The 23,617-nt window shown below is 38.3% G+C and overlaps 2 protein-coding genes across 3 annotated transcripts in view; one reads left to right on the top strand and one right to left on the bottom strand.

Annotated features, from left to right (window-relative positions):
• Positions 1-1,047: 1,047 nt before the first annotated feature.
• agk (acylglycerol kinase) lies at positions 1,048-14,395 on the bottom strand. 2 transcript variants are annotated; one of them, XM_088646853.1, is made up of 15 exons: positions 14,125-14,395; positions 13,707-13,758; positions 12,967-13,046; positions 12,771-12,846; positions 12,580-12,672; positions 11,301-11,333; positions 10,640-10,734; positions 10,297-10,366; positions 9,676-9,755; positions 9,343-9,400; positions 8,328-8,475; positions 6,429-6,526; positions 5,304-5,374; positions 1,871-1,955; positions 1,048-1,424 (listed from the first exon to the last, which is right to left on the bottom strand). In XM_088646853.1, exons 1-15 carry the CDS (start codon positions 14,232-14,234, stop codon positions 1,290-1,292), a joined length of 1,284 nt encoding a protein of 427 aa, XP_088502979.1. In that variant the 5' UTR covers positions 14,235-14,395; the 3' UTR covers positions 1,048-1,289. The 2 variants fall into 2 exon arrangements, with proteins under 2 accessions (XP_088502979.1, XP_088502980.1); XM_088646854.1 differs by having other exon boundaries at positions 13,719-13,758; positions 14,125-14,394.
• Positions 14,396-15,040: 645 nt separating this feature from the next.
• Positions 15,041-23,617, top strand: part of nup205 (nucleoporin 205) — a 61,951-nt gene continuing 53,374 nt past the window's right edge. The window contains exons 1-3 of the mRNA XM_088646825.1: positions 15,041-15,103; positions 17,823-17,965; positions 23,418-23,589. Coding sequence (XP_088502951.1) covers positions 15,076-15,103; positions 17,823-17,965; positions 23,418-23,589 — 343 coding nt within the window. The 5' untranslated portion in view covers positions 15,041-15,075. The remainder of the gene's footprint in view (positions 15,104-17,822; positions 17,966-23,417; positions 23,590-23,617) is intronic.

Below are 23,617 nucleotides of genomic sequence, written 5' to 3'. Positions count from 1 at the left end.
TTTTTTTAGGCAGCACAATTCTATTTTATGATGTAACACAAGCTATAAATGTTTTTTTCTTTCGTCTAAATGCTGCTAGTGAAATATATTCCTCACATTATGGTAACTTATTTGCACTTAAATCTAATAATTACATTTTCCTGTATTGTTTCGGGTGACAAATGAAAACTGGAATATAAGTCTTTGGGTCCCCGTCTTGAATTAAACATTCCAAGGAGCCTCCAGCATGTCTAACAGATTAAGCTAAAGCTCTTAATAATCTTGAATAGCAGGTGGTATAAGTAAAAATGTTTTAAATAAATGATACTTCTGCTTTGGTAAAAAAACATGTGAATTACTTTTATGTGAAGGGGGGGTACATGTTTTCAGAGGCACAATTTAAATTAATACAACCTAAAACTATTTTAAATGAACTATTGATATTGTCATGATATAAACACAAGACACCACATTAACTTGACAAAGTTTACATTTGAAGTTGCAGTTTTCCAATGAAAAGGTAACCGATATCAATTACATCTGACTACCAATTCAAGTCAAGTTTTGCTTGAGTTGAAATAAGACAGGAAATGGAGAATGTTGTGCCCAAGTGCTATGGTTCAAACACAGGATTTGTTCCAGAGAAATGTTTGGACTGGCATCAGATCCAGGGTGTATCCTGCCCTATGTCTGATGCTTGTTGGGATAGGCTCTGGGCCACTGTGATTCTGAATTGGATAAGCAGTTAATAAAAGTGATGATTATGTTCTGTTGCATTTCTCAAATGGTTCAGCATTGCCTTTTTCAGCCACAAATAAACATCCCTGGAGAGCAGACGCTCTAAAATGCAACAGCTGGCAGCTCACTCTGGAGATGGCTACTGTTCCGTGTCAGAGAACACACTCAGCTGAGACGCAGTGCCTCCGAATCCAGGGAGGCAATGTACTTTTCCAGCTTCACATAATATTTACAGTGAATGGTGCTCTTTCATTTTCTGTTTTGACAGATATCAAAAATTGACAGAGCATGTACCTGTGCAGAAATATCTCTGGGAAATAAAAAATAGTGCAGGAGCCTGTTATTTTATTTAAATGTTTTGTTTCTTGCTTGTCTTAAGCTTTTAAGACAGTAGGAGGAAAGCTGGACTGGTGTACAAGAACCAAAAGTATTGCTTGAGTGTGCTGTAAATAAACCTATAGGAGCACAGAGATGTACTGTTAACATACTTGTTAATTCTGTCTCTTTTTCCCCCATGTAAAATCGTGCTTTGAGGCCTGAGCAGTGTAAAAATGCCTCTCTTGTCTGTGCCCTCACTGGGGATCCTTTAGCATCTCCTTTTTGCTGGCTGGGCTGCAGAAGAACTGGAGTTTCCGTGGTAACAACATGACCTCCACTGGCATGGCCTCGTACTCCTCATTGTCGATGCTGTAGAAACCAGCTCCCTCCTGTGGACAAGAGGCAAGGCAGGGATAAGCAGAGAAAACAGAACTGTGCCGTTTCTCAACTCAAACCTAAAGCCATGCAGGCCCCTAAACTTCATAATACATTATTTCAGTTAAAATAAGATAAACTGGACCTGTCCTGTTGTTAACTTAGACTGTTAACATTCAATAGAAATTACGTTTATTTCCTGTGGAGGTATTCACTGTCTGAAAGCCCCGTTACTAGTAATTACTGTTTTATATGGACGTAGTGAATGGTTATTATTGTTAGTACTAAAGACAACATTCAATTCTCTCCACATGCTTCATTTTAACTCCCTTTTTGCAAATGGTCTGCTTGATGGAAAGTTTGGTTCCCAACATTGTCAAGTTCACCCGTCTAAAAAGCACAATATATGAGTAAGTTATGAATATTTAATCATTGACTATAATACTGGCTTTCCACTCACCTCTGGCAGACTGAGTTGGCAGCAACTTGCCAGTAACCGGACACCACTCTGTGGACACGTGGACGGGTCTTTCATCTTTGTGCTCCTGTGGGATTGGGAACAAACACATTTACAGGGTCTTTTGGAGCACTACTAGTTGTTGAGAGTCAGATTCCAACCAGACAAGGCTGGTGACTTCTGAGCTGGAGGTGGCAAAGGTGCAAATTGTTTGTCGAGAAGAAAGGTTAAATAAAGGAATAAAGGCTAAATACAAGCTTGAGTTTTGTTTCACTTTTGGGTATGAAGGGCTTTTCTTATAGGATTGGCATAAATGTATGTGCACTGTTCAGCATTTTCAGTATTTATTTTTCAGCAACATATCTTCCTTTAAAAAGAAGGTCTTAGTTAATGCATCTTTGCTACATCTGAATTGAGAAAACTGTATTCTTTAAATATAGGATACTTTTGATCATTAACCAAATTCATTTTAAGTATTGTAATGCTCATAAATCCACATAGATCTCTATTCTGTTTGAAAATACTGCAGAGATTCAACAGCTGCTGAAAATAAATGCAAAGCATATATATATAAACTGGTAAACTTCAGGACAGAAAATGAGGTAAAGGGGCTTTGTGATCAGCGATCACTGACTTACAAAATGCGCATGATGGATTGATGTGATCAAACATTGAGGGGCTGAAATGGTGTGAGGTGAGCACTCACCTGGAATTGTAACTATCAAACTGTTTATTACTGAGAGGTTACTGAGGTAATAAGGTAAGCTTATAAAATAACAGATGAGGAACACAACAAATGTCAGATGAAACAAATACAAATAAGGTGTAAAGGGCATTTTCATGGTACAGAGCCAGCTGAGCTCCGGCTCTACAGATCAGCTCCCAGGGAGATGCTGTCACAGCTCTGTGACTCTTTCAGGCTGATGCCTGGAAACTTGGCCTCTCCTTCGGTTTCCCCCACTTTTGCACCATGATAGTTCCTTCATGCCTGCCTTTCCCTCAGTGTTTGCTCTGCGGCTTATTACTTTATTGTTGTCTGCTGCAGTAAACAGTTTGATTTGTTTACATGTCAATTTAATCATTTAAAAAAGTACTGAGAAGGCAGCACAAAAAGTAAAATCTAAGATCAATACAAATGGAAGGGTAGATTAATGTTCCAAGAATTCTACCCCTTTCTTAAAGGATCCAGTCTCCCACAATCCTTTGAGGATTGTTTTAAACAGCCTCAGACTTTATTTCTACTCATATTCCTGGATCCTTGTTTAGGTGTGATCCACGTTGATTGGGTCAATACCCATCAGGTTTTGAGGAACTGCCTCACATAATTTTCTCTGTTCCGGGCTAAAAAAAGATTCAGAAGAATAATAATCCTTTCCCAGTTAGAATCACTCTGGTTTTGTTCTAGAGACAAAATAGTGATTTCAGATAATGGCTGACAATTTTCCTTCATTGTTAACAATATATACATAATTTTTTTGTTACTTTTTCATTTCCCCACACTACATAAAAAACTTAGTTAATATAGACTTGAAGATCTTTCTTACAATATGTATTGTGACCCAACTGATATTTGAAATTCACATTCTAACTTCCTGAATGTCCTACCTATTACCCTTTTTCCCTGTTCCCCATGTTGTCTCAAAGGAAGGATTGAGATGTACAAATTTACACAAAATATCTTTTAATTTTTGTGCAAAAAAATGACAAATACCACTTCCAGCATTTCTTTTACTTTAAGTTATTTCTTCACTCCTTTAACCTCCCTTTTATTTACCAGTATTAAATACTTTTGCATGGTATGCATTTGGTGGCCATTACACAATAATTTATACCACATGTACTGTTACAATTTCTAATTTCTGTCTAATTATCACAGCACTAGATTACCTTTATTTAAGTGAGGGGCATCAAACTCGATTCCTAATGGGTCGGGTGGCTTCTGCTTTTTGATAAATAATTGTTTCCTTGACTACCCATAATTTCAAAAACTAATAGACACAAGGCTTCCAGGAGCTTAGTTTCTCTTCTAAAACACAATTGAGATCCGCTTTGTATAAACATTTATGAAGGGCAAAATAAACTTGTATCAACCTGGAATAACACAACTTTTCAGAGTTGTCATTAACACAATTCCTTGTCCATAAATGCATTTGGCTCAATATCATAAATAAAATATTTTCTCAGGAATATCGCAAATCCTTCTAACCTCCTGCTATGTGCAAACAGCAGCTGACCTCACCTTAATTTCATCAATATCCTCCACTGTGCTAGAAAAGTGTAAGTCTTGTTATAAGCGATTTTACTAATTTACTAATTTGTCATACGATAATTTTTTTAATGGTCCTCTTTGGTTTTCAATTGTTAAGTGAGTATTCTGTTTAGTTGGGAAACAGATTGCTGGTTCCTGCTAAGATAGACATGGAGTTCTTTGAGAAAGAAACAGCAGTAGTGGATATTAAAAGAGCATATGATGTATTGTAGTATATTAAAATTTCCAGAAAGGTTTTGATAAAGCTCCTCGTAATAGAATGATTCTTAAATTACAGACTGTAGAATTTCAAGATCTTTGGGGAAAAAAGACTTAACTAATGGATAAGATATAGTACGGATAAGAAATGGATGCTCAGATTGGGTTGATGTAATTAGGAGAATAACACAGAAATCTGTATTGTGAACACTGCTCTTCTCAAATTACATCTGTGATTTAGGCTCTTTTGTTGTTAATAAACTAATCCAAGTCAACGATGATAAAATAGGAGCAAATACCCTGAACTTCAATGTCAGTTCAAAACTAATCTAACAAAATACAAGACTGGGCAGACACAAACTTTATGAGGTGGGAAGCTGAGCTTGAAGAAGCTATGAAAATGATTATCCAATCATACTGTCAAAGTTTCATTCAAGAAATCTCGGAATCACTTCGTTACCAACAACCAAAATTAGCCAGATGGGCTAGGTGACACTCTCTCATTTGTAGCCTGTTGCCTTGTTCTTTTTTAAGCCACAGGAATCTATATGCGAATATGTGACATATGCAGTGTGGATCCCAGAAACTGGAATGTAAGTACTACGTGGACTTGCTATGACTTACGGCCCGAATTAGGTCTTTTAAGATCAGAATTTTTTAAACATGCTGAAAAGTACAAAAGTCCAGCGAAAAAGACCTGTAAGCTACATCCCCAGTCAGTCAATCCACGCTGTCGTACCAGATTTCTGAATTTGAATTTTCGGGTTTGACCTCCCTGCACATTTTATCCAAAGTCTATCTTGTTAATTCTAACATGGCAAAAAGAAACAGATTAGGTTTGTTCCTGTTTTACCTTTAAAACTGACAGACCACAGGGGCAAGAGAGACAATAAATGCTTTATCTTTACATAAACCGTGGTATTTCACATTCTTACCCAATATTTTTTTCTGGTTTTCTGAGATACCTACCCAGTAGAAATGAATTCCCCTTTGCTGAGCGTGTCAGGCTCCACACACACCACCAAAGCGTCTTCTGTGCGCTGCGAGGACAAAGACGACAAATTGCTTCTTAAGAAAAGTGATCATGTCTTCATTTCTCCACCCCCTGTGTTTGAAATGACTAAGACCTCCCACCAGCTAGTTATCATCATGCTAGTCCAGGAGTGACAGCAAGCATGCATACTCTAAAAACATGCAAACCGTCAGATCACCTGTTCCTCTGCACTCTGCAAGCCCACAGACTCACGTGTGGGACTATGGCATTGGATGGAGTCAGTGGTCAGAGGAAACAGTTCAGCTGACCTCACACTAGTGTCACTCGGTGTGGCCCAGCTGAGTGGGCAAACTTTGCATTGTCACCCACCCTGATCATTGTTGAACATTGATCTGATTCTGTTGTTTTTTTCAGGATTACAATGCAGGTAAGAAAAAGCAATATGTGCACGTCTGGTGGGTCGCAAGTGTTCTGTCTTCATCTTCTTCAGACAAGGTTGCAGGTATAATCTGGACAGGCCAGTCCAAATCACAGGGCATAAAGGGGCACAAAACATCACTGCAACAGAGGCAAACACTACTCCTGATCTCCCCTGTCTCAGATGTGTGTAGGGTGTAACTAGTACCTACTTACACATTTTGGGATGTCCTGGAACGCATTTGGATACGTGGTACTGACACGCTCTTGGATGTGACTGTAGTGCTGGACTTGCTATTTGATAGTTGCCACTGATTGTGACCAATCTTTTGGCATTACAGCTTTCATCGCTGGTTCCAATGGTAGCTAAAAAAATCTTATATGACTAGGAGGAGACTAAGATTACCTTAGACTGCATATGGTTTCATTCCTTTTGCTGAAAATGTTCTTATGGAAAGCTAGGTTACAATGCAAGTAGAAAAAAGGGGACAGCACGATCAGATGCCTTTTCTGAAAGACTTGTTTAGGCACCCCCCTTTTTCCTTTTAAGATTCCATTTTTGGACGTTTTGTTGGCTTGTCTGTTTTGAAAAATCAGTAAAAAGAATTGTGATCCTCCATGACTCAGTTCTTGAGAGGATCATTCCAAGCTAACAGCGAACACGCACAATCCCCTGATCTCACCCTGAGGTCCGGGTTTTTGTTCTGAGTACTGATCGACAGCTCCACAGCAGAGACATCCATCTTCTCCCAGGGCTCTGGCTCCTCCTCCTGTGGAAGCTCTGAGGAGAGACAGATTTTCAATCAGCATTCCCAGGCTGCCTGAGCACTTCCCAGTTCAATATGTGCATGACGGATCAGAGTGAGCCTTGACAGATCCATTCAGTAATGTATACCGATGGAAAAAAGAAATGCAACACCTCCTCCTCCACACTCTGGCCCTCTCATCTGCGTGGAACAGGCTGAAGAGTGACTCATCCGTGAAGAGGACCTGATGCCACTGCTGACGGGTCCATCGCAGCCTCTGTCTGGCACAAGCCAGTCTAGTGTGACGTCTAGGATCTGTGAGCAGAGGGCCTCTGACAGGTCGCCTTGCCCTAAGGCCAGCAGCATGGAGCCTCACTGTCCTGTCACTGATGTGGGCATTGTGTCTGCCAGTAGTTTCAGCAGCAGTACAAGTGACAGATCTGAAACGATCTCTCAGATGGACCAGTCTGATGTGTCGGTCCTGCTCTGGTGTGGTCATTCGAGGGCGACTGGATCTTGGACGGTCATCTGTCGTGGCGTTCTGCTGAAACCTTCTCTGCAGTCAGGACACAGTGGACCAGCTTACTCCATAGTGTCTGGCAATGTTGGCACATGACATGCCTGCCTGCAGCATGCCAATGGCCCTGTCCCTTGGTTCTGGTGACATTCGATGCATTATGGAATGCACAGAAAACTGACCGAGTTTGGTCTTTTTCTTGCAGTGACCTAAGCTTTGAATTAAGGCCTTTTTAAAGCTGACCTCGTTGGGTAAAACTGCACCTAACGAGCTTTCATGTAATTGGCAAGTTACAATGCGCATACGCATAACTATAGTATTCTCATTACAGAAAATGTTGCGTTTCTTTTTTCCCATCAGTATATATGTATAATTTACCAAACACATAGGCTGCTACATATTAAATATTTGACAGAACTAATGAGAACACCCATGTTCTAATTATAACTTGCTATCAACAAAATCAATGCATCTCTCCCTCTTAATGAAAATGATCTGCACGATCAAAGGCTATTCAGGAGTAACATGTTGAGAGCTACGAGCCACAACATCCCTGAGGGATCCAGTTTTCTGTTTCTTCCGGCCAGTCCAAGAATGTTGATTTTCCAGCAGGACAAGCTGCAAGCCACAGAAAGCTTCGATCGCAATGGCATGACTTCAAGAAGTCAAGGGCATGGTCTTGCTGTGGCCATCTTTTTCTCCTGGCCTGAGTCTCATAGAAGATTTGGGGAAGTAGTTCCCCAATCACAATAGACAACTGGCAATTGGATAAACTTCACCAGCTAGCTGGAAGAGACACTGGAAGAGTGGTGGAACATCCTACAGGTTTCTCTCCATACCCAAATCAGTTCTGCGTGATGATCATGTTAACATCTCAGGGATGCTGATTCTGTAATGTTTTCAATTTGAAAGTCTGTCATGCTTCATGCTGAAAGATTATCCCGATTCTTTGAGAGGCGTTTTGTTCACGTCTTCTGTGAATTTGATAGCTATTTTTAAAATATTTCAATTCAAATGCATTGCACTTCCATTTAAAATCGGTCTACTCAACTATAACAAACATACAAAATATGCACCTTTTATGTAAGGACAAATTTTGTGACTTTTAACTTGGATTCTGATCTTTAGCTGTGTGTATCCATCAATTTATTAGCAAGAGAAAGAAGCAGTAACACCTCTAATTATATGGAACAGAAAGAATAGTGGAAAGTTCTATCACCAATGATTGTTAATGTTGATTAAACATGATTTCACCTTTCAGTACAAACAGCTAGTATGACTCATATGACTGTAATATCTCGCCCTCCTCCCCATGTTACCTTCCTTGGGAGGTGCCCAGTAAAGTGCCAGCCTGCGGAATATTCGGGTGAGCAGTGGCGGACGGACAGGGGTGTCGGTGGACTCTTCTGGGGGTCGAGGAGTAGGGCCTTGGTAGGTCAAAGTGGCTTCATGACTTTGTGGCCACTCCTTATTATGAGACAACAAACAGACGTTGAATCTTTCAGCCAACACCTAACTTTAAAGGTCTTATTGTCTACCGTTTGGTTGTCTGAATTCTGACTAAGTATGCTGTTCTGACAGACACAGATCCTGATATTTGCACTACAGTGTGAATGTAATTACACTTTGTATCAGCATTTAAGGGTACGTAAGGAAAACTCATTATTAAAGTGCTGATCAGGAAACTGAAAAACGAACATGCCCCTATCCACATCAACGGAACTGAAGTGGAAAGGGTCAGTAACTTCAAAATCCATGGCGTCCATATCACTGAGGACCTCACATGGTCTCTCAATGCCACCTGTCTGATCAAGAAAGCGCAACAGCGCCTGTACTTCCCCAGCTACAGACTGTATGACCCTCTACCATTTGGAAAACGGTTCCGGAGTACTCGGGCCCGGACTACCAGACACAGAGACAGTTTTTACCTCCACACTATCAAACTATTAAACTCCCAGCCTCCCTTACCTACGATCTGAACCTCACAGTGCCTTCTTTCTTACCAAAAACTCAAACACACATTGAAATCTACCTCTACCTCACATGTCAAGAAGCTCACTCCCCATAATTATCTATCCTTTATTTCATTCTGCACATCTTTTGCGCATTACCTGTTACCTTTTGTTGTTTTGCACACTGCCTGTTGTCTCGGTCTTTCTTTTACTATACAATTGTATTGTTGTTTTTTGTACTACTTATCATCTGAGAGCTAGCTAAATCGCATTTCATTATATCATATACTTGTATATGAGTATAATGACAAACTTGAACTGTACTATATACACTAAACATAAATACTGTATGTTAAGAAAAAAAGAAGCAACACCACCTTACCTTCAATGTACTGAAAAGATGAGCTGCCTTTGTTTTTAAAGGACCAAGGTACCAATATCTGAGATGGTAAACAATTAAAAAACATAAAATATACATGAAGATGTAAGATAGAAAAGATAAGTATAAAAAATATAAAAATTTACAAATGCAAAGGCCTTTTAATTTTGCATTTTAAAGCTTTTGTGCTTGGTGCTCTTATGCTCAGAATATGACTGGTTACACTGAATTTGAACAAGAAAAAAAACAACTTGCACAGGCTGTCAGGATCCAGCTATTGGAGAAATGGCTAGTTTTCAGCTGCTTTAGGATCAGTTAATAAAATCCACGGCTTACTTGCTAACGTTGGCTGCTACATCTCTGTATGCTCCCCACCTCAACCCAGTCAATGCAAAAACAGGCTGGTCTCTCTCCCCCTGCGAAGGACATGGATATATGAGTGGAGTGTTATTTCATTTTGTCCTGTGTATCAAGTTTGGCATTTTATGACCTTTCAACCAATGCATGAAATTATCTGAAAATACAATTTACATAAGATGCAATAAACACTAAATAATAAAATATAAACATCTTATGCTGCACTTCTGAATTTGTTCATTTTTCAGTGTGATTTATTTGTTACTTCTGAGCAAGTTCAACTGTTCACTTGCTTTTTGTTCGATAGTTACTGTATTTTGCTTTGGTTTACCTAATCTAAATAAAGTTGGTCAAAGGAGGTTACTGGACTGATCTGTGTAAAACAACAATTTTTACAACAGTGAGGCTTGGAATTTCCTGCTGTCCCACCATGACCTGTCACAATATTTACGCAAAGACTAGAGTGAACAAAACAGACAGCGAGTGGACATTAGGCTCTAGTATAAAACATTGAAAACCCTATGACGATCAGACTTTGTCTAGAGCTTGCTCAGTGTAATTGACAAACTGTGGAGGCTGGAACAGTTAGCTCTGTCTCACCTTTATCTGAAGCACGTCGAGAGGGACAGTTTCTCCCTTCAGGATTGAGAGAGCAGCCTCAGTGATGCGTCTGAAACAATGACAACACGTGTGCCCTCAAAGTAATTCATATTCCAGTGTAACCTCATATATAATCTGTCAAATTTAGTTTCACGTTTAATTAATCCTATCAATACTGACCAGCAAAGTACTACTGACAATTTTTACCAACCAAAAAAAAACCCACAGTGCAAGGGAAGAAAACACTCAGGACCAGGAGAGAAACACTAAAAGTGAACAGTAAGATTAGAATTGACATGATTTTGGTCAGGGGTTGTTTAAGTCTAGGCTTTGAGATACTCACTTCACTCTGTTGTCACTGTGAGGGTGCAGAACGTGACTCAGGGAATTATGGGTACCCAGGGGAATGAAACCAATTGGCGTTTTACTGAAGGAAGCCTTTGGGAAAAAAAAAACTTTCATTAGTCTTACAGCATGGTAAACGTAACTCACAGCTTTGGTAAACATGATGTAAACTGTTAAAAATCATGCATTACCCACATGAATTCATTCTGTTCTAATGCAAATTCGCACCCCAGTGTTGAGCAGCATACAGTTTATGATTAGTGACTATCTTTCGCACCTAGAAAGATCTCCATTCTCCACAATGTTTTCATAGTTAGGATCAACCTTTTTTACAGCACAGTCATGGATGCATCACTGATTTTTGACAGTGGGTTTGCTTTCAGAATACCTTCTGTATCACAGCAGGGGATGAGTTCTGATGTCACCTCACTTCCTTATAGTGACATCTACTCACATGCTCAACTTGCTTCACTCTTCACGGTTGGCTGAAGTAAATCCTTTATATTGGTCTTGGCATTCACCTCTTTAATGCATCATATGCTGAGTCGCATCACACATTGCACAAATTTATAGAGCTTCCTTTATCTAGCTGAATAGTGACTGTCTCAAAGCATTGATGTGTGTGTTTTAGTGTCAGCTCAATCTCAAACCATCCTCACCTGATCAGCTCTCCGAAGAAGGCCTGTTATCACCTACAAAAAGAAGTAACGAAACAGGTCAGTGATTTTGATTTTGTTAAATGCTCCTCTCTTTAAATGTGCTAACTGTTAGCAGATGCGCAAGGTAGCTAAGAAATGACCAGAGAAGCCAACCTTTCAGACTCATAGGGAGTCACAGAATCCGAACAAACGTGAGAGACAAAGACAGAAAATGGACAACGAGCCAGAAAAAGCTGCCAAGCAAAGCAGCATTGGAGCTGACAGTGGAAGCCAAACCGAGCCAAAGTGAACAATCTTTCTTCTGTTAGTATGAGTTTAATTTTCTGGAGAGGAAAATAAAGGGCTGTCATGTTATTTTTCACAATCATGTGCTGGCAGTTTTTTTATAATCAGCCTGTAACAGAGTTAAAATATTTTTTCAGACTCATCAAGACATCCCCGTTACTTATGAAGATCAGTGAAAGACTTTCTGTGCATTATTAAGATGTTACACATATGATATGTGATGTCTGAAACAATTATTATTTTTTACAAAATTGATCAAAACTCTTAAGACTCTATAGACAACATGAATAATTAAATTTGAAAGGGAAATGGGAAATGCATTTTAAAAATTGCATTGTCTAAGAAAGTAGGGGTCAGTGCGCTTGTTGGCTCAGCATGGTAACATGCTGCAAGATGCATATTACAACATTTAATTCTTTATGTTGTTTTAGCTGAGTTGAACATAACTATTGCCACATGTAACCATGTTGAACAATGCAAAATTTTAGAACTCTTTCCTTAAACCGCCCTTTCATATTCAATTCTTCATCTGACTTTATCAAACATGTTTTCAATGTCTAAAAGACACCTTCAAATGAGCTGTAGCTAACATATTCATCCTTTTGTAGACATACAGTATTTGGATGAGCTTGGAATATTTGCAGAAAAAAAATTAAGCACAGTCAAAAACATTTTTGCAAGCTTTAATACTTGGGGGGCGTGGGCTTGATTCAAGACTGGGAAGCTTTCTGGGTGGAGTCTACACATTTCAAATGTTGCAATTCTAGAGATGCTCAGGTTTCCTTCTCCTGTCCAAATGAATGCTGGCCAGGTTAACTAGTGCCTCTAAAATGACCCTGTGTGCCTGCAATGGACAGGCATCTCATCCAGAAAGCAGCCTCTCCATGCGCCTCCTGATTTGCTCCCCTCCTACCAGGAATAAGTGACTTGATGGATAAAGGAGCATCATCAGGTCCATCAGTAAATGCAAGTGATTAGAAACACTGTGCTGTACCTCCTGTAGTGTCCCATCTCCCCCCGCCACAATGAGGAGATCAGTATGTTCCATCAGGTCCATCAGCTTTTTTGCCTGGCCTTCATAGTCTGTCTGGGAGACCAAAGCAGCAGACGTGTTGACATGCCGACACTCAGTGAGCTTTAGAAATGCAGAGACTTTTAATATGATGACCAGAAAAACCTACATACCTTTACAAGCGTAACCTCCATGCCACCCAAGTGCAGAATGGGGGCTGCATTTTTCTCAAACAGGCTGGTGGCTTTTCTGGAAAGGAAAAGTCCCAGATAGATGCTTAAAATGTCGTGCAGCTAACAAGCAAGGAATTGTAGTTCATACTTTTGCAAATGCATTCCGTAGTTTGGCATGATTGTCCCTTTATCTTACCCGCTGCAAGCTGCAGGGTTGAGAATCACAGTGGCTTTTTTAACTTGAACATGTGCAGGAATCCCCTGGTGACCATACTCCTAGAAAAGAGAAACACAGCTTTGACATCAGTCTTGACAGTGCTGGTTATTTTTGATGGGGGGGAAAGAAAACTGTACCTGGAATTTTTTTCATTGTTGCAAAAATAACTTAAAAATTGTGATGACCAAGATTATTTTGCATTATTATTCATTATTACATGTATTCTTATATTTTTTGTTTCTTTTCACTAGTTCAACCAAATTGATTAATGCCATCTATTTTTTTTCCCAGAACAATTAGTTAAAGCAAAACTAAAGATAAATTGCTTATGGCTTGAAAGAACTTAATAGTGAGTGTTGTATCCTTCTGTTCTTCATGTAATCTGCTCTTTTATTATATATTTTTTAAAAGCAGATATAGTGATACAGTTCAACATCATTCATATCTACAGCAGCAAAAAGCAAATAAGCAGAAACCTAGTGTATTCTTTACCATGACACTGTTTCTTTTCTAGTGCCAATATGTAAGTACAGAACCCAAAACAGCAACTTAATGTTTGTAGCTAGTCTTGTTGTTTCCATTAGACTAGTTGTATGCTTCTGCAGAGTAATATCCATACCTATTGTCTAGCTTTACAGGATGCTTCCCATAACCGTTACACGAAGCCAATCACAACTACATGCAACATACAAAAACAGAAATGTACACACAATACATACAGAATCTCTTACCAGGGCTTCCTGACAGGCTGCCCGCCGCAAAAGATTGTCGCTAGAAAGAACAGATTCAGAAATGAGGAAACCGGTACATTTTTTTTTACATCTGCAGATGTTTTTAATACATCTGGGATTTCTTTTTACAAAAATGTTACATATGTGTTGCAAACAATGCTGTACATTAGCAGCACAATCATATTAACATTGTTTTAGATAAGTGCTTGGCAATTAACGTACTAATTGTTCTAGGGTCGAATGTCACTGCACCCAGATATAACCGAGCTGAGCAAACAAGGACATTATGACCCCTACTTTGTTAAACAATACGAATTTTAAGACAAATTCTAAATATGCCCAGATTCCGATATATTATACACGTCTTTTGTATAACATGATAAATTATTGCACAGTAGCTATGTACCAGTGTTTTCCATAGAGCCAGTGTCCACCGTAGGATACCACACAGACCCCGAATACAGACTTCTTCCAGTGATTTCTCAAGGTCTGCAAGATTTTCAGCACCCGTGCCATGAGAAGGAAGTTAGTGACCTGTCACCAGACAACTCCGTCAACACCCTATCTAAATATAACACTATCAAGACATTAAAAACAAACAATTGCCCTTTCCCCACAGCTCACTCCGTTCTCACATGCAACCTCTAATAGTGCAGCAGCTAAAACAGTCCCCATGCGCCGGAAATATTTCTTTAGTTCCCACACTGTAGGCACGGTACACAAATCAGCGCTTATGGTTTTATGTCATGAAGACAACGAATACAAAATTGTTTTTTTCGAAGTACAGTCTATTTATTACATACAGTGAATTGAAAGCGTGTGGAATCTTTTTTTGTGTAATAAAATATCCATTAGTCTCACTATAAATGTTAGCACAGCTCTTCTGTCACTTATAGGGGACTTATTTATGTCCCCTATGTTTTAAACAAAAACAGACACGCATATAAACAATGTATATATATATAAACATATATGCTTTCTAAAGCACACCAAAGCCTGAATAGGTTTTTGTTGTAAGACACGCATTATAAATCTACAGAATTGATAAAGCATTTTTTATAGCCGGAGAAGACTACATTTCCCGATATAAAAAACGTGTTAATCTTTCTTCCGACATTCATACTGGACCCCGCCTGAACAGAAATTTAGAATGGTACTAGAAACGAGGAACAAATTATGTTTACTTGTAAAATATGCCTTTGATTCCCTGTGAAAAATTATTTTGTTGTCCACAAATGAAAACAAACACCAATGAAGAAGAAATATTTTAACACTACAGCTTTAAGAATATAGCTTTTATATTTACTCAGGCATGCATGAGACACCCCTTGTCTATAGAGCCTGAGTTGACTCCAACATGGCTGCGCAGATGGCGGTAAATTCAGGTATATTCATTTTAAAATGTATATATATATTAAATAATCATATTAAGGACATAAAGTAATAAAAACAGTCCGTAATAACGGTGCGTCTTAAATATATAACACACATTCTCGTATAACTGTTAAATATTTATAGAAAAAGCGACCAGTAATACCACCGGCAGCATTTCTTGTGTTGCATGGGCACACTAGTTCTTGTGATGAGCCATGCTCTTGCAGAAGCGGTGTTAAAAGAAAGCTTAAGAATACAATCGAAAAACAAATGCATGCGTCCCACAGTCGTTCAAATAGGACATCTTTTTGTGTCGGGATAGGAAAGTAGCTAGATGTGATCGGGAGAAGTGCCTCTTTGCTGTTGACGGAAGTTTTGCGTTGAGCTATTTTGAAACGAATCTGAAACTAATCCTGCTGGTTGTGTGGTTGTGATTGATGATATTTATTTATTTTTTTGCATTGTACTTCACCTGATTTGTTTATGCTTCATATAAAACAATAACAGAAACAACGCCAGTATTGTCAGTCGTAATTAAGAAAATTACGTAGCGTTATTCGCTTTATTTAGAGTTTTGCCAGTACTGAATGTGAAATTTAGAAAAGGTGCATTTTTTTTATTTGGATAGATTAGGGTATTCTCTGAACAACTTGACGCATGTTTTTGCGTCAGTGAGAAATCACTGTAACGACATGAACTGGTCAGTGGAGATTGACAACGTATGTATTCTTAAGTAATGTATTGGGATGAATTTAGACACCTGCTGACAGTTCACTATAATGCCATTATTCTTGCACGGGACCGCTTGTCTTGATTGTGTAAGATTCTTAAGAATTTGCATTTCTTTATTGTGCGATTTGAGGCTTGAATATAGAAGCGCGTTGTGAGCACGCGAGGGGAATCATTTTTGTTGCAGTTAAATGTTTTGTTCCTTGTATTTTGTTAAATTACTACTATTAATTATGTGTATGTACAGTAAACCCTCGGATTAACGGACTAACAAGAGGGGAAAAGGGGTGTCCTTAATTGACGAATGTCTGTCAGATCAATAATGACGTTTTTCTGTCCCAAGACACACATGTATGCATATAAACTGTACTATACGTTTTATCTGAATAGTTTGTCTTATTTTTGACATTTTTGATCCTAAATATACAAGCTACATTTCATAAATCACACGTATACGTTATAATATTCGCTAAAGTTTACGAAAAACAGATAAGCAATTGACTTTACTCCTACAGAGCATCATTGACGTTCCTGAATTTTAAAACTATGTAGTATTTGTTTTTAAATCCGGTAAATTGATGGTTTACTGTATACGCAAAATACACTCTAAATGTCTGTAGTATCTTTACTGAATGTCTGAATAAAAGAACGAGAGAGATCCACAGATATGTATACTTTTAGTACATTGTACGCACAGAAAGAAGACTGTCATGGTGCTCTGATTTTTTTAATCTTACAAAGCGTAATTTCGGATGACGTTCTGAAGATTGTTCCATAAATATTTTTCTTATATTTTGCTCACATCACAAGGGAAAATTCCATGAAATGTTTTTTTATTCAGGGTGGCTGGGTGGTTTGCATTGCTGCCTCACAGTCCAGGGTGTATCCCTCCTTGCACCCGTTGCTTGCTGGGATAGGCTCCAGCTCCCCTGCGACCCTATATTGGATAAAGACGTTGGAAATTGGATGGATATTTTTTTCAAGGGAAAAGTCTAAAATGATTAGGTGTTCTAATACTTCTATTACTTAATCATAATTATGATCAAAGAAGTGGGTGCTGCATTTCAGTTTTGCATAAAGTAATGGGACTCTGCATTATAGAAGGCAAACAATTACTGTGTAATAAGCCTGCACATAACAGAAGATCAGGTGGTGAAGTGAGAAATCGCTTAATTTGAATGAAGTAGAAACTTTAGGTAATTGAGATTTTGCAAACCCAAGATTTTGCATGGACAGTATTTACCATACTGGGGTGTTGGTTTGTAAATTCAAACCAACAGCCCATTTCCTTGTCTAGCTTCTGCTATCAGATAATATCAGGCTACAGGGTGGTAATATTAAGGTACGCAATGTGAATAAAAATACATTGAATATTGAAACCAATCTAAGTCACCTAGAGCCGTAACAATATGATAAAGTTTACACACATGATACAGAAAAGACAGCTGTATCCCTCATTACAAATCACTGTTTTCAATTACCATTGAAAAAAGAAGGAAATGTTTTTGAAGTTCATTCCTATCAGGGCAAGATGCATCTACTTCCTTCTCAGGTCACTTCTGATATTAAGACACTTGTTGTTTCAGTCTCGTACTGTCAGCTTAATTCACAAGGAGTTCTTCTGAAGTAAAAATGGAGAACGTAAATTAATTCACCTTTGACTTCCATACATAGTTAACCATATATTAATTTGAATAAAGCACATAGGATTAGCAAAGAATAGGTGATGCAGTGCAGATGAAAATGTTTGGAATGTGGCACAGCTTTTTTATTGTTAGGAATTAACCTTTAATTGTTAGGGGCGTTAAATTAAAAATATTAAAAAGGCACCTGTTTGGTAATTATTACAATACAACGTGCACAAGTACTGTCTTTTCAGTACTTTTTGTTTGAGTGGATGTCTAGTTTTTTCTCCCGAAGAGAGAGGTGTTAGTTGGTGTACTTCCTGCTGATGGGGATGGGTTTTGCTTGGCCTGAGCTGACCTCCTCTGCCCCTTTTAGGAGCCAGTCTGTGGGGGCCGTTCAAAGAGTTCTGGGAGACAGTGGTCAGTGCCATCTGGAGGAGGCAACCAGAGGCCGTGCATCTCCTGGACCTGATGCTGAAGAAACACAAGCCCCACTTCATCTCGCTCTTCAAGAACCCGGTAGGGTGTGAATTCTTGATATGTTTAACGTGTGGTCACAGCGGCGTTCACATGCTGAATGCCTTTAGACAATGTGTGGAGGCAATAAAGACGGCAAGCAAAATTTCAGGATGTCTCGCTAAAAGTAGGTAGCTGCCTCAGCATGCGTAGGCTGCAAAGGAACAAGTTAGGGTTTATTCCATGCTGAAAAGAGAAGATAATAAATGTTTCGGCTGTTGTTTCTTTTCTTCTCTTTTCAGCATGGAATGAACCTTTACTTTGTTCCAATGCACCGTTATGAACGTCTTTAGACTTTTGGGTGCAAATGTGGTAACCATCTTGCAGATAAGATGTTGCTTCTTGAAGATCTAAATACAGAGCCCTTTTGAATCTTCAGTGACATTGACAAAGGAAGTTTTAACTATCTAACATATTTTCTGCATTCTGTCTTTAATAAGCTATAAGATCTTGTAACATATTGGAGTACTCCAAAAGGATGTTAATGTTGATAAAGACAGTTGATGTATAGTTTTATGCAGGTTTCCTTTTTAAATACCATTTTGTTTTGTCCTCTGTATGCTTGGAAATATTTGTCTGCTATATAACATGACATTAAAAGTTAGTTATAAAAAATGTATTTTTCTATGTCATCTGTATATATGACTTTATTCACATGCTGTTGGGAGGTTTCAGATCTTTTTCTTAAATAAAAAAATGTTTGGAGAGTGATCATTGGCATATATTCTGGAACTGCCCTAAAATAAGGCTTTTCTGGAAGGAGTTACATGAGGCCCTGGAAACTATATTTGAAACGAATGTACCCTTTACATTTGAGGCTTTATATTTTGGTAAACTGTATTTTGATTGGAGGGGAACTGATGAATATTTGTTTGGAATCCTTATATCAGCAGGGAAGAAAGCTATAACAAGAATGTGGCTTCTCCCAGATTTACCAGCGATGAATGATTGGATTGAATTAATAAAGGAAATATATATAATGGAAAAATGAACATTTTCACTAAAATTAAAAATGAATAAATATGTCTAATATTGGTCTAGATGGGTTCAGTACATTAAACCTTTAAGGTTTAAATTTGTTGAGATACAAAATAACTGAAATTTAATAAGGTACAGTTATATAGTCTCCTCCCTTTTCATATTCATAAATGTATACATCTTTCTCATTTTGAATGTATATCGTTTTGTTTAAAAGTTAATTAATTGTAAAATACTAGGGGAACAAACAGGAATAGACAATTTTTGCTTGTGATGTATAGTCAAAAGTGTTTTGTAAAAGAAAGTGTTGAATAATGGTGGTTTATATGTAAAATGGTTTAGCTTTGTTCTCTAAAATAAAAAATGTTTGGAGAAATTAGTCAGAATTTTGTAGAATAACTGGAGAATTCATAGACTAATTTTGTTTTGATTTCATACAGTATATGTTGTAAGTCCCAGAACTGTGCCAATTAGAAAAAAGTCTTGTCTCTTCCTGTTATCTTTCTCTGAAAGTTTTTATTTAACACAGTAACGTTGGGTCCTGTCCTGGAGAGTCATAGTGTTCTGGTTTTCATTCCAGGTGAACTCTGAATTAGTCAATTGGATCAGCTAGTTAATTAGGTGAAGTTAAAAGTGTTTTCCAAATCTTCAGGAGTGTGGCTGTCAAGGATCAAGATCTGACAGCCATGATTCAACTTAAATCGCTTTCCAGCTGTTGTCTTTGGGTTTATATTTGCCTCTAAAACCACTTGTCTTACAGCCTGTGGTGGGAAGATATATTTGTGTTTTCTTCTTGGGTTGCTACTATATCAGTAGCCTGACATTTGTTACAGTAGATTGCTCAGCTTTTTGTAGATTGTTTTATAACTGTCCCCCAACATTTGGATGTTAGTGACCATTTGCCTACAGATTTCAGATTACAGATTAGTTAAGGTCAGAGGAGACTTCTATGAATTTATCAGTGATGATGCATGCTACTACTGAAAGTCTTTTGTGTGTTACCTCCTTCTATGCATCAAAGGACCAGGAAACTTTCAGAGATGTTCATATAGTTTCAGAGATTTCCATTACACTTCCAAAGAGCAGAGTCTTATTTGTAAATTGTTTTTGTTGGACTTTTTTAAAGGAATGCTTAAAGGTGTGAATAAATGTGATTTTTTTTCTGGACTTGATTTGTATATGACATTGGTCAGTGGATTTCCATTATAACTAACAGTGTTACATTTTACTTTTTGGTGTAGAGAAGAGGAGTTTACTGCCATATGTACAAGTACACTAGAATCCTTAATCGCACTGATCTCTCGAGACATACACAGTGCAATAGACAACGCCACACATTGTAGACCAGGGGTGGGCAAACATTTTTGGCCCAAGGGCCACATACAGTTTTGAAACTGTATAGAGGGCCACTTCGGGCTGCTGTTACAGAAAGCCTATGCCTTTATACAAGTTTAAAATCCAACATAGGCTTATTATTTCAAGGTTAACGATAACCTGAGAGAAAAAAAAACCTATATTTTAAATATAAAAACTGAATAAAACTTGACATTCAACTCACAAGCCAAGTCTTCACCGATTACCTCGACCCCATGGGTAACTTCCAAGTGATAAACTTATTTTCTCAAATTTGCTCTTGCTCTCTTGACAAAGAATATCTGCGGTTTCTATCATACACTCCTTCAAAAGCTCCCCTTCAGAGAGCGGCTTGCTTTGTTTAGCAATTTTATATGCAGGCAGGTAGCTTGCCTTTGTGTTGGCCTCTTGGATAGTAGAAGGGTGGAAAAATACATTTTGCTGAGTCTGTAAACTAGCGGCTAGTTTGGAAGACAGATTGCTAGTGTAGTTAGCATGTTTGGTATAAAAATGCCAACTGAGATTTTATTCTCTGAACACTGCAACACTTTCCTTACAAATTAAAAACATATAGTCTTTATTCCAACCTCTGTGAAGAAGTATTTTGCAGTCCATTCTTTGTTGGACACTCTGCATTCACTGTCAACTTTCAATCCACTCATTTTGGCACAGGATCCCTCACAGTACGATGGACCCACTCTGACTGGTGAATCAAATTGGTAAAGCAGGGGTTCCAGAACTTTTTGGGTCCATGCCACGCTTGACCTGTCAGATTTTCCACATGCCTCTCCTGTCTCAAAAATACGTTCTATGGCAGTGCAATATTTTACAGAAGATCAAGTAATAGGTTTATTCCATGCTGAAAAAAAGAAGAAAGAAAGAGTATAGATTATAATTTTGAAAAGATTAACAGAAGATTATAAATTTGAAATGGAAATGATGGGTCAAAGTAAAAACAAAGTTGATCCAGATTTTTATTATTTTTAATCATTTTCAAAACCAAAATAATTTTTGGTAAATAAGGACTTTTTAAAAAAACATCTTTGTAAAATGCAAATAAAATGACTTAGAAAAAGTAAAAAATTTAATGTGAATGCTTTTACAAAAGGGGGAGAAATACAGTGTCTTTTTGTTTGTGCCTCTTAATGGGTAGGTTGTTTAATACATTTTTAAAATAATTGACCAAAAATACTGGGTAGTATTTTTGAAATGGCAACACGCATCTCCTTCTCAATATGGACCCTTGATCTGTACTTGGATCTGATAACTGCAAGTGCTGAAAATCCAGCCTCACAACAGCAGGAAATTGCAAAGGGAAGCAGAATTCACAGGGCTCTGTTGCTTATTCCTTGGTACTCCAATATTATGAGTTTTTTTGCTTTGTGCTACTCGGTACGCAACTTGGTATGGTGAAAGAAGAACTTTGCTGGGGACTGTAGCTTGGTTAGAAAAAGCAGCTTTCTGTTCATTTAACTTGCGCAAAAAATACTCTCAGCAGCCAACACTTTAAGGACACTGAGGACATTCTTCAGTGTCCAGAATTTTGCACGTGAAACAGAAATTCAAGGAACTTTCGTCATACTCTCTGTATTTGGTTTCCGTTTCTCTTTAAAACTAGGCTCCATGTCCTATATGTTTTCTACTTATAATTAAAAACCTCTCCATTGCAATCGTGTAACAAAAAACTCACAAAATGACCACTCATAGAAACATGAAACACCGAAGCCGCGGTCAACTGCTACTTACAGACTGCCGACTCTCTTGCCTACATTGTACATTGTTTTAAAAAACATTTGAAAACATATATTTTTAATTTAGCTTTTAGTTAATGGTTCTTTGTTCTTTCTATTTATATTTCTTTTTTTATTTCACTTTTATTGTTTTTATCTTTAAGGATAAAAATTAGGACTTTCCTCATTTTTATTTATTTCTTTTTCAAGCATAAATTGACATGCTTTACTGTATTACTGTGTTTTTCTTTACAACTGAAAGTATATCTCTGAATTTTAAGATTTTATTTTTATGCTTGGTTTGTAAAGCGCTTTCAGCTGCTATTTATATGAAAGGTGCTCTATAAATAAAGTTTATTATTATTGCCTAGTGCCATGTGACACAATCTAGCTAGGTAGCGCGCAACTCGTACACTCTGTGTGCATGAACAGCCGGTTTTGCTTGTAATACATTTTTTCTTTGGCTGGCGATACCTGAGACATCCCTGACTGACAATGGCACCTCCCCAAGGTGGCGTGATGCAGTTTGGAACCACTGTGGTAAAACGTTTGTGAGCCATCTAATGGCAAGAATAATGAAATGTAAGAAAAAATAGCACCAAACAAGGTGGAATATGGCAAATATTGACTCATTTATTATTTTATTATTTCTCAAAGGCTGGTTAAAACTGTTTGCCCACAGGTGATGTAGACAGTACATTCAAACATAATAAATAATAACTGGAACAATAAATATGTTGTGGGACAATAAATATGTAGTAGTGAGAGGGAAAAAAACATGGTAGACCATGCAAAAAGTACAAAGTGCAGACGTGCATTGAGTCTGAGGCTTTAGATTTAGCTTTTGAGGATGCGTACTGCTGTGGGATAGAAGCTGTTCTTAAGCATAGTGGTCCCGCTTGCCAGAGCGCAGGGGAGAGAACAGTTTGTGGTGGTTGGGATCCTGAATGATGGATTGGGCTTTATTGCGTCATCGGTTGGTGTGAATCTCGCTGATTGATAGATCACATCCTATAATCCTCTGTGTCGTTGCCACAACCTTTTGTAGTGCATCTCTGTCATGGATTGTAGTACTGCTGTACCACACAGTGATACCACTAGTGAGGACAATTTCTATGGTGCTGCAGTAGAGGTTCATGAGGTAACTGCTTCCCCATACTGCATTTATTTCAAGGAAGTTTCAGGTAGTCATCCAATCCATAACCCATTCTGTTATGTGATGTTTTGTTCTTCCTGTTTCATCAGGGGTATCGGTAAACCTGCTGGACAGTGTATGTATTAAAGCTGTTTCCCAGTTGTTCCTGTTAGTGTGTGACCGTGACTTCACTGCTAGGAAGATCCTGCATGACCCAGATTAATACCGTATGTGACTGTATGCCCTCTTCCTTTGGCAGCCCAAGAGTGCTGAGCAGAGGGACAAGGTGAAGAAAGCCAGTACAGAGGGCATTTCGGTCCAGGGCCAGCAGGGCACCAGGCTCCTCCCAGAGCAGCTCCTCGCAGAGGCCTTCATCCTGAGTGACCTCTTCAACATCGGAGAGCTGGCCGCTCTGGAGCTTCTCCTGGCAGGTATGGGGTCACCACAGATGGGTTCCTG

The sequence above is a fragment of the Lepisosteus platostomus genome, chromosome 9, assembly GCF_059453375.1.
Source record: "Lepisosteus platostomus isolate fLepPlt1 chromosome 9, fLepPlt1.hap1, whole genome shotgun sequence".
NCBI classification, from domain to species: Eukaryota; Metazoa; Chordata; class Actinopteri; order Semionotiformes; family Lepisosteidae; genus Lepisosteus; species Lepisosteus platostomus.
This window is presented reverse-complemented; position numbering and strand designations above follow the sequence as displayed.